At 38.8% G+C, this 10,875-nt stretch overlaps 1 protein-coding gene across 2 annotated transcripts in view; it reads left to right on the top strand.

Annotated features, from left to right (window-relative positions):
- Nucleotides 1-10,875, top strand: part of cwc27 (CWC27 spliceosome associated cyclophilin) — a 63,534-nt gene that overhangs the window by 30,034 nt on the left and 22,625 nt on the right. For both annotated transcript variants that reach the window (XM_017431192.3, XM_017431191.3), the window contains exon 11: nt 9,400-9,503. In XM_017431192.3, the coding sequence (XP_017286681.1) occupies nt 9,400-9,503 (104 nt within the window). The remainder of the gene's footprint in view (nt 1-9,399; nt 9,504-10,875) is intronic.

Raw genomic sequence — 10,875 nt, 5'->3', positions numbered from 1 at the left:
GTGGGGGTGGTGGTGGGGGGTCACCTATAAAAGATACTCCTGAATGAAGTCCCAGAAGTAGTGTATGTGGTAGTCGCCACTTTTGTTAAACCCGACGGGGCATGACTTGGCAGGCAAAATGCTTCCATATGGCTCTGGGACACAATGTGGGCTGCTTCTGCCAGCAGGACCTGGCTCCTTCTGCAGCTTCAGTTGCTGCAACCTGAAGATAATGACAGAACTGCTTATCCTGGTATTTATATCACAAGTTGTCACATATTTGAGAAATGATCACATACATTTGAAAGACTATTGATACAGGTAGACATTTTTAAGATTAGAAGTTTGTTTTCAGTACATCCCTAAATAAATAAGAAAATATTTGTGTCTGTGTGTATGCATGTGCATTGTGTCTGTCTGTTAGCAAAATATCTCATGAACCACTGAACAAATTTCATTAGAACTTAAAGTATTAATTGGATGTAAATCTACAACTTATATACATCAAGATGGCTGCCACAGACAACTAACCTTAAAAAACAAAAATTATTACAGCTGTCAATTTTACTTTTTTTTTCTAATATTTGGTGTGGCAGGAGAGACTGACAGATTACACAAGATCTTAGTGTCAAATGTTACAGTTGGAGGTAAATCTGTATGTCTGTCTTATGAACCACTGGACAAATTTTAATGAAACTTTCAGGAAATAATCAAGGACTATAACTACAACTGACTGAGACAACCAATTCAAGATGGCTGCCACAGCCAACTGTCCTCAGAAAATCTAAAATGGCTTTGATTTAGTAAAGTTTACAGACATTGAGCAATGTGGTAGTTGCTGAGTGTCATTTGCAACACATTCTCCAAGTGCTACTCATTGCTCAAGATCTTTGTGTAAAACTTTAGCAGTAACTGTTGTCATCCCTGTATGTCTATTAGCAAAATATCCCCTGAACCAAACTGTGATGAAACTTTCAGAAAGTAATAATTGGATATAGCTACATCTACGGCTGATTAAAGTTTGGAGTTTTGGCCACCAAAGCTAATTAACATTAGTCAACACAAAAATGACCATAACTCTGACAGTTTATCTGCTTTAAGCTGGTAAAGTGTGATCTGTGTGAGTTCTTAAAGAAGCAATACATTATTTTAGCTTGGTTATGTGTGCTGTTCCTGAAGTACTTACATTTTGTTTTGGATATTAAGAGAGACTTCTACAGCTTTTTCTTTGTCGGATCATTTCAGAATGCAAAGGCTATCCAGTGCTTTTCTTTCCTTAAGATTGGACTTGCTGTGTTTCTAAAATTACCAGCTCAGAGAGCGAACATTAGAGGCAAGATGTAAACATTGCAACGGACCAAAGATACAGGCACAATTTCATATTTGAAAGGATAAAACCAGTAAATACAAAAATTCAGTTTATATATTTTAGTATTTAACTTTTAGTGACTAATTAGAAATAGAAAGAGTGAGATTTTCTTCTCATACTACACTTACTCTGCCACATTGGGGATATTTTTGTTTTTATCTGTCAAAAGGTCTTTTCAATTTGCACAGAACTTTAGGAAAGCAAACTTTCAGCCTTGTGAATTGAGTAATTTTAATGGAACATCAGGCACTAATTATCCCGACTAAGGGGCCATACCCCAGACGATGTGTCACTGAGTATTAATTGGCTGCACTTGTCTCCTGTCATCGGTCATAGCCCAGAGCGTTCTCAGGGAAAGGTTGCAGAGATCAAGAAAACATTCTGCACAGCATTTGTGCAGAAAACTGTTTGAGATAATCCAGTTCTTGGCAGCAGGATTGTGTATGTTTTGGAAACGCCAGGTTTACACATCTCCCAGCTCTTGCATGTCTACCTCAAATGGGGCACTTGCTCACTGGAAACTTTTTCAGACTGTAATTCACAACACTGATGTGAAGGTTACACAACCGCAATTCTGAAAAAGATGGGACATTGTGTAAAATGTCAATAAAAACACAATGCAATGATTTACAAATTTCATAAACTCATATTTTACTCACAATGGAAATGTAGCAAATGTTGAAACTAAGAAATTGTACCAAAATGTAATATAAGGTCATTTTGAATTTGAATCAATAGCTGGAGTCACCATTTAACAAGGCCCAGTAGGACTCCTCCTTCAGTTTGATGGCCTCCCTCACCCAGGGTGTCCACCACTGGGTTCAAGGACGGCTGCTTCAAGAAGTACCAATAACCTTGCAGCCACAGCTCAGGGCTACTGCCTTGACAATGGAGGCACAGAACATGGCCCAATCACACACACCTCTGCTGGGATGCAGTTGAAGCACCATTGTAGGTGGGAGTTGAAGATCCTTCTGTTGGGCTCTTCCATTAGGCCTTCTCAGCAAACTCTCACTACATGTTTGGGTCTACCAGGCATTTTTCCCCTACATCTCATCCAACTCCTCACCAGGTGGTGATCAGCTGACAGCTCAGCTCCTCTCTTTGCCTAAGCGTCTAAAACATACGGTCGCAGATAAGATGACATGACTACAAAGTCTTTTCATCGATCTGCACCACACCAGGCTGTCCTGGTGCTATGTGCACCTATGTACACCCTTACGTTTGAATATGATATTTGTTATGGACAAACTATGATGGGCTCAGAAGTCCAACAACAGAACACCACTTAGGTCCAGATAAGTAATGTTGTTCCTCACAATCACGCCCCTCCAGGTTACACTGTCACTGCCCACTTGGGCATTGAAGTCCCCCAGCAGAATAATGGATCCCCAGCTGGAGCATCTTCCAGCTTTCCAGTTAAGGACTCCAAGAAGGCAGAATACTCTTAACCACTCATAAACACAAATAATAGTTAGAGCCCATACCCCCACCTGAAAGCACAGAGAAGCTACCCTCTCATCCTCCAGAGAAAACCCGTAACGGGATCACTGTTGTTGTGAACATGAATGGCCAAAGCGCATCAGAAATGTCCTGGTTTCACTGAAAAATTCTTTATATCTTGGCCTTGAACAATATTCTCTCATTTTGCCTGCACTTAGTTCAGAACACTGCTGCATATCCTTTAACAGGTACTAGAAGCCATGGCCACATCGCTCTGGCTTTAGCAGATTAAGAAATTATCTAGTGCCTGATTCTTTTACTCATGTTCAAAGTTTTAAATGGTTTGGTTTCCAGTTATTTCACTGAACTTCTTAACTTTTATAACCCCTAAAGAGCTCTGCGATAAATTAAAGGGTAGAGGGTATCAGGCTTTTGCAGTGGCAGCCCCCAGACTCTGAAACAATCTGCCCCTTGATATTTGTACTGCAGAATTTATACAAGCTTTTAAATCTAGTCAGAAAACTCACTTTTTTACATTGACTTTTATTTCAAGTTTATTTTAAATTCCATCAGATCTGTTTTTCCTGCTTGTTATTAACCGGCTTGTAAAGCACTTTGGTTACCCTTGTTGTTTTTAAACATGCTATATAAATAAAAATTGACATGGACATTAGATAAAACCCTTTACAGTTGAATGGGCTTGAATCTGAAGAGCATTTGTTTGATTTGGGTTTTGCACATTTGGAGTCCTGTGCAAAATTGGTTAATTTTCAAAGTGAACTTATATTGACGAAAACATTAATTTCTGTTAAACAGTTACATCAATCTAAATTACTTTATGATGTGGCTTTTATTTTAGAAGCCAATGACCAAAATGTGATAACCTTAAAAATATTACCACCTAGAGGTGAGTGTGTGTACAGCACAGAGGCGCTAATCACCAAAAATCACCATTTAATTGTTTATGTTGATTTGTTTGACTTGTGTTGTCTGTAAATGTTTGTCTGTTTTCTGGTGCCTGCCTTAGGACAACAGATGAAATGTAGCCATTGTAGCTAATTCTGGCATATTTACTGTGATGCTTGTTGCTCATATGTTGATTAATATGCACTGTCCTAATTAAATAAATAATCATGGCACCATGAGAGCAGGCCCTTAGCACAAAAGCAATAGAGGCCAAGGTCTATCATACCAGGCAGGACCCAAGATCCCAAGATGCAGGGCGAGGCAAAGACACCCTGGAGACAATCCAGCACCTAATAGCAGAATGTAAGATGTAGGCAGGCAAAGCGTACATGGAATGACATTACCAAGTGGCTGGAATTTATACAGGAACCGTCTGTTCCAAGTATGGACTGGAAGTCCCACAGTTAAAGTAGAAAACTCCACCAAGGGTGGTGGAGAACGGCAGGGCTAAAATGCTGTGGGACTTCCAGATACAGACTGATAAACAGGTGATGGCTAACCAACTGGACATGGTTGTGGGTGACAAGCTACAGAAGAAACAAGTGGTGATAGATGTAGCAGTCCCAAGTGACTGTAACATCAGGAATATGGCTGCCATAACTAATTGCCCTTAGCTAACACAAAAATGTCTCTAACTCAGTCATTTTTCATATATTGAGATAAAGTTTGGTGCGGTTGCAGCTGACAGCCCTCCCCATTTACTTAAAATCATATTCAGTTTGATGCTTTGCTGCTTCGCCACAGACATTATAAGAATTAAACAAGTGTACTGTGATCTACAAGAATAAAAGTCATTGCTTAAGGTAAAAATGAATATAAAAAAAATTAAATGTCAGTGTAGAGAGGCAGATGTAAGAAACAAAAGCCTACATTGTTTGGTCTGGAGATGCCTCATGATTCTAGGCTAGGAGCTCATATTTTGCAGCTTACCTGTACTTTCTTGTTCTGTAAATGAGATAAAAACAAGGCTGTCAGGCAGTACAAAATATTATCTTTTCCATATCTACTATGCAACTGCCATTATTCTCAGTCATATGAAAGAGAACAATATTTGCCATTGATGGCCTTGTTTGAGTGGGCCACTTGCCAGATAGGACATTATCTCAAGTCATGGAACCCAGGATATGTCTTAGCCTGTTTCTGTTATCTAGTTAAAGGTTTTATGATGGAGTGTGGCCACAAGCATACCCTGTAATTCTTAATGTAGGGCCACTTGAGCAAAGGAAGCTTTAGGTTACTTATATAACCCCTATTTTCAAAGTAGAGTCCAGTGCTAGCTCCAGAAAAACAATTTACTACACCAGGAACAGCACACTTTTTGTGACTTACCACAAAGCTTAGATTGAGTCAGTCCTGAATGAGCAACCCCGTCAGCATTACAGCCTCCCACTCTGAACGTGCCAAAAGGAGCCAGTTGTCCGTTGTTCAATAGTTGGCCAGCAGATGCCTTGTCTTCTCAGCTATGCTATGGCTGCTTTGGTATACCGCACAATCACCCATGAGCTCAGAGACTGGTCGAAGAGAAGCACTGTGTAACAGACATTCTGAAAAGCAAACATCAGATAATTCTTGTGTGATGGGTAAACTGAAATACATAAATACACGTTTTTAAGGTCAAGACAAAGATGTTGACATATATCCTAGAAGTTGAAGCCTAGAAGGTGGTGAGGCACCAGTCTTTTGGCAGCTAAGTCTTATCTCCTGCCTGGGATTGATGAAGTGCTGGTTGGTATTTTCGTTAGGATTTTGAAAAGAGGGGGCCACAAGGCTCTATTTTCCAGTGTAAGTAACTTTAGAGTGCCTCATCCTCCATTTTTCTTGCCACGTGGTACTGCTGCTGGGTAAAGCAGAGCCAAAAATGTGGTTGTGCACAATTAGCATGTTAAGAATGTCCTCTTTCTTTCTGTTTGGAAAGTTGCTCAGGTTGGGCCACCTTGCATTTTTCCCCATTGATTTCCCTTTGGCCTAGACTACAAAGCACTGTCCGTTATTGCAGTGATTTTGTCCCACACATCCGGGGACAAATTTGGTTGCCATGTCCTCACTCAACTCAGCATGGTATGCAGAGAGCATGGTGGAAACATTTACTTCCTGACAGCAATAGACATGGCTTTGTAGGCTCTCTCAGTCAAGGAAGATTGGAAGCAGTCAGCCTTTGATGGCAGAGTGAGCATTCTAGAAGATGTTGACAGCCATGAGTGCAGGTGAACTACAACCAGCAGTTCTATGGGAGGCATGCCATACATGCCCAGCTTCTCCATGCTTTAAAAATTCCAGGAAGAAAGCTCCTTGTATTTGAGTTCTGCCACGGAATGGAAAGTCTTTCCATGAAACCACGACTTCGCCTAGCAGCTCTGGTAAGATGGGGAACAGCTGTTTTTCAGTCCTTTTGGCCTGGCCCCATTTTTTTCCCTTTGTGATGAGATCTGGTGGTCTCAGTTACTACTGCAAGCCAGGGGTTATTGAGCCTGGAAGCAGTACATTTGCACACTGTCTGCATGCTCATGCTTGTGGTGGGAGAGACTGTTGTGTTCTTCTCCACATTCAGCATGACCAGCAAAGTGCTAGGCTTTGTAACCTGAGTACTGGGGATAAAGATGTTGTCATCATCACTGTCATTCTTGGATATGAGGAGCTCTGAGCTTTGCTTGTTGTCATTGTCTTAGTCCAACTACAGAGCATCTTCCACAGATGGGGCTAATGTAGCTAAGTTTAACTGGGAGCCCCATGGCTCAGCATCCACACTATTGTCCTGCTCATTGTTGTTTTTAGGTGGCAACAAACTTGTCTACAAGTACAAATCCTTGCTGGAGAGACTAGCTTGGTGTGCAAGCTATTTTATGAGGCTTTTCACGGTTAAAGAGGAACAATCCTGATATGAACCAGGAGCCTCAATCACCAGAGTGGTGTGTTCCAGCCCGAGGCAGTTAAAGCATGCCTTGTGTGGATCCTTGGATCCTTAGTCCAGATTTATTACACAGGTTTGCGATCACCAACCAACCAGGATATGCATCATGAAATAAATGCTTCTGAGAAATACGCTAAGGGGCGTATCCCATAGTGAGACATTCAAGTAAAGGCTAAGAATCAGAACAGAGTTTTTTGTTTTTCTGACTCTGACAACATTGCCCATTATATGTACTCCAAAACATTTTTGCTGTTAACGTCACATAATTCAAGTGTGTTCCTATGATTTTGATGTATTTCAAATTTGTGCGTGTTTTTGGAGCAATGTGAACTTTAGGATGCAAATAATCTCAAGCACTTCAATTTTACAAAAATAAGAGAGCTCCTCCTCTGTTTTGATGCCAGTGATTCATCAACAATACTATATTATAATTTATCTGTCTTAAAATAAAGGTTTTTGGACCAAGATGAGATGGGGATTTTATCCAGGACCTGTTTGTTTGACCTTGGAACCTTCTATACTGAACAAAAATATAAACACAACACTTTTGTTTTTGGTCCCATTTTTCATAAGGAAAACTGAAAGGTATAAGACTTTTTATGTACCTAATTGGCCTTTTTTCTTTCAAGTATTGTTTAAGAAATTTGTGTCAGTCTGTGTTAGTGAGCACTTAATCCAGCCACCTCAGGTGTGGCACATCAGGATGCTGACAGCATGATTATTAAACAGGTGTGCCAATAAGGTTTAGACCTGTAACTTTACTTTATTGCCCTAAAATTTGATTTGAAAGTTGTTGGACTTCACTCTAAAGACTAGATTGTATTCTTGATTTTGGATTTATTACTCATATTTATTATTTGTGTCATATCCGTCTGAAGTCAAATGATCACATGTGAACAGTGCTTAGCATGTGTGTTCACACCTAACATTAAAATGTATTCCCACTTCCATCCTGAGTTGCTGCAGGATTTCAGTTACCCACTCTGTAAACCAAATATACATTTAGTCTGCTTGGCAAATAGCTGAGATTATTGTGGTTTTAATGGAAGCAAAGTATTTTTTCAATACAGTAACCACAGCAGTTACACTCATAGCCACAAAAATTACACCAATGAGGCAACTCATTTAAGAAGCCTTTTGTTTATTTTGGTTATTTTCTTGGCTAAAATGTTTGTTTAACGATAGTAGTCATGATAATGTAGTTCATTAAACATTTTATCCATGATAAGTTGTTTTATCATTATATTCCTACATACTGCAGATTTATTATTTTTCAGGCTCATCACCCAAAGGCAGCCAAGCAATAATAATATTAATGTTTTTGCCTGTCTACATGTGTTTATCTGTCTGTCTCTTACCAAAATATCTCATTATCCAATGGACAAACTAATGAAACTTGCAGAAATTAATTATTGTGTGTACATCTAGACTTAATTACATTTTTGAGTCTGCCTAATTCAAGATGACTGCCACAGCCAACTGACATTAGAAATCACAAAAATGGCTCCACAACCTCGTTCAGTTTTAGAGATATAGACCTAAAGTTTGGTGTTGAAGTGACTGAGAATGATCCCTAACACATATTATGAACACTAATAGATCGTACCAAATCTTTGTTTCAAATTTTTGTCATTAACTTTTTGACGTCTGTTTGTCTGTTAGCCAAATATCTCACATTTTAATGAAATTTTTAAGAAATATTCATTGGGTGTACATCTACCACTGATTATGGTTTGGAGTCAACCCAATTCAAGATGACCTCCACAGCCAGCTGACCTTAGAAAACAGAAACTGCTATAATTTTGTAAAAACTGAGATAAAATTTGGTGTGGTCGTACCTGTAAGTGCTATTCATTGCACAAGATCTTTGCTTAAAACTTTAGCCCTAACTCTTGAAGCCAACCCTGTTTGTCTTTTTGTAAAATAACACATGAACCACTAAATAGATGTTATAGAAACGTTTGGTTTTGACTTGAGACTTGGTGGTCGTGAATTGCTATATCAGTGCAAGGTTTTTTGCTTTTCATTTGCTTTGTTACAGATTTTAATATTCAACATTTTAATAAAATGTAGGTTTTTTTCAGCATTTTGTTAACATAAAGTAAAGTATGTTGAAAATATTTTTGCTGTTGTTGTTTCTGTTGTAAAGCACTTTGGATCGCCTTGCTGCTGAAAAGTGCTATATAAATAAATCTCACTTCACTTCCATTCCAGATGAATGTGTACATGATTGAGAGCTTAATGAAAGCATTTTAATAAGTCAGAAATTATAGCTCAAATTAACACTAAACAATGATAAGGAATGTTTTAATGTTCTTTTTACATGAGGTATGTCAATCTGAATAGTCCTTGTAAATCGGAGACACCTGGAGGGGAGAACAATTATTTAACTAGTTCTTCATTAAATTTATTGAAGCAACACAATCTTCTTTCCAGTGATTGCTTAGTATGTTTTTATGAATGCTTTATGAGCCCATTAGTTATGAACATTACATTTTTGTCTGAATACCTAATGTCTGTTTGAGAGCACTAGCAACACTCAACAGAAGGCAGAGAAATTGAAAGATTGTTGAAAATGTTGACAAAATAATTAAGTACTGTGAATTTATTGTGTTCCTGTGAAATCTTCCTGACAGTCATCCTGTCTGTTGCAAATGTCAAATGTAGAAATAGTTCCAAATAGATACATTATGCTGACATAAAGTTCCTGAAAGTTTATTTCCTTTGCTTACAGTGATGAATTAAGGAAGGAGGTCCGGCAGTTGAAGAAGGAACTACAAGCCATAAAGCAAAGGAAAGAAGAAAGTTCAAAGCCTGCTGCAGATGAAGTCAAAGAGGGTATGTGTGTAGCATTTATTGTGTCTAATCATAGGCTGCATGTCTAAAACTCCTTTACCCCAACTGAAAATGACCTCCACAACTTTTTGATCTTAGCCGACCTAAAAGTGACTTTAACTCATTCAGTCTGAGCTAAAAATAGTTTAGCTATATGTACTCATAAAGGTTTACTTGTGTTAACCATTAAACCATAAATGTACTAGTCTTTTAAGACAACTGAGCATGCATGTTAGGGTTCCTTCTTTAAGTTCTAAGAAGCATTCCTTCACCACTTCAGCTTTTAGTGTTCAGTGTCTCTAAGAGGGTGGTCTATGCTGAGACAGACAACCCTCTGATTTACTCAATTAGTTGCAGAGGTTTATTCCCCCCTCCCAGGGGTCTGCATTTCTGTGTTAAAAATCCTGCAAATTACATGGTTCAAAATTGTTGACTGCACTTCAGAACCATAGTGTGTTTGTTAGTTTGCATCTTTGGCCAGTTTCACTGCTGTAAGAATCTGAGCCCAAATCTCCACAGGCTCTTTACCACACTGCAGTCTGTCATGCTGCTGTCAATCTTTAGATGTTTTTGCTGATGCTGAAACACATTTTTGAAATTACCAAAACCACTTAGGCACGGAGGTTGGCCTCAACTTATGTGTGTGTGTGTTTGTGCTGTTTTGCAACTACACAACATAGTTTGAAGGGGGTTCTTCTGGGACGAGCCAAACTGTGGGATTACCACCAGGACACCATGATGGGCTTTTGTAGCTCAAACATTGTTTTTGTTTCAACAAACATAGATGGTTTTATGGGTTTAAGCACTGAAACTGAGCTCTTATTGATTTGTTGTTTAACTTTTTCAAGATATTTAGTGAAAGAAAACAAATACCATCACTTTGTTATAATAATCATCTTCTGCCAAAAGCCAAAAGGGCAGTAAATGTTTTTGCCCTTGGGTCTGTGTGTGTCTGTAGCATTAGCAAAATATCTCGTGAATTACTGAATGACTTTTATTGAAACTCTCTGAAAGTAATCATTTGATGTAAATCTACAACTGATTAACCTGTCAAATCATTTTAAGTTGGCCACAGCCATCTGGTCTTAAGAAACTAAAAAATAGCTGTAATAGCCAATTCCACTGATATTTGGGTAAAATTTGGTGTGGTAGTTGCTGAGCTTTATCTTCAACACATACTGCAAGCTCTACACACTGCACAACTTCCACGGAACAGAACAAGGAGAGGAACAGAGGAAAGAACATTGTCATTCCTTACGTTGCTGGAGTATCCGAGAAACTCAGAAGGATTTTCTCCAAACACAACATCCCAGTACATTTCAAACCCAACAAGACTCTCAGACAGAGGCTGATCCACCCTAAGGACAAAACACCC

The sequence above is a fragment of the Kryptolebias marmoratus genome, linkage group LG14, assembly GCF_001649575.2.
Source record: "Kryptolebias marmoratus isolate JLee-2015 linkage group LG14, ASM164957v2, whole genome shotgun sequence".
Taxonomy (NCBI): domain Eukaryota; kingdom Metazoa; phylum Chordata; class Actinopteri; order Cyprinodontiformes; family Rivulidae; genus Kryptolebias; species Kryptolebias marmoratus.
This window is presented reverse-complemented; position numbering and strand designations above follow the sequence as displayed.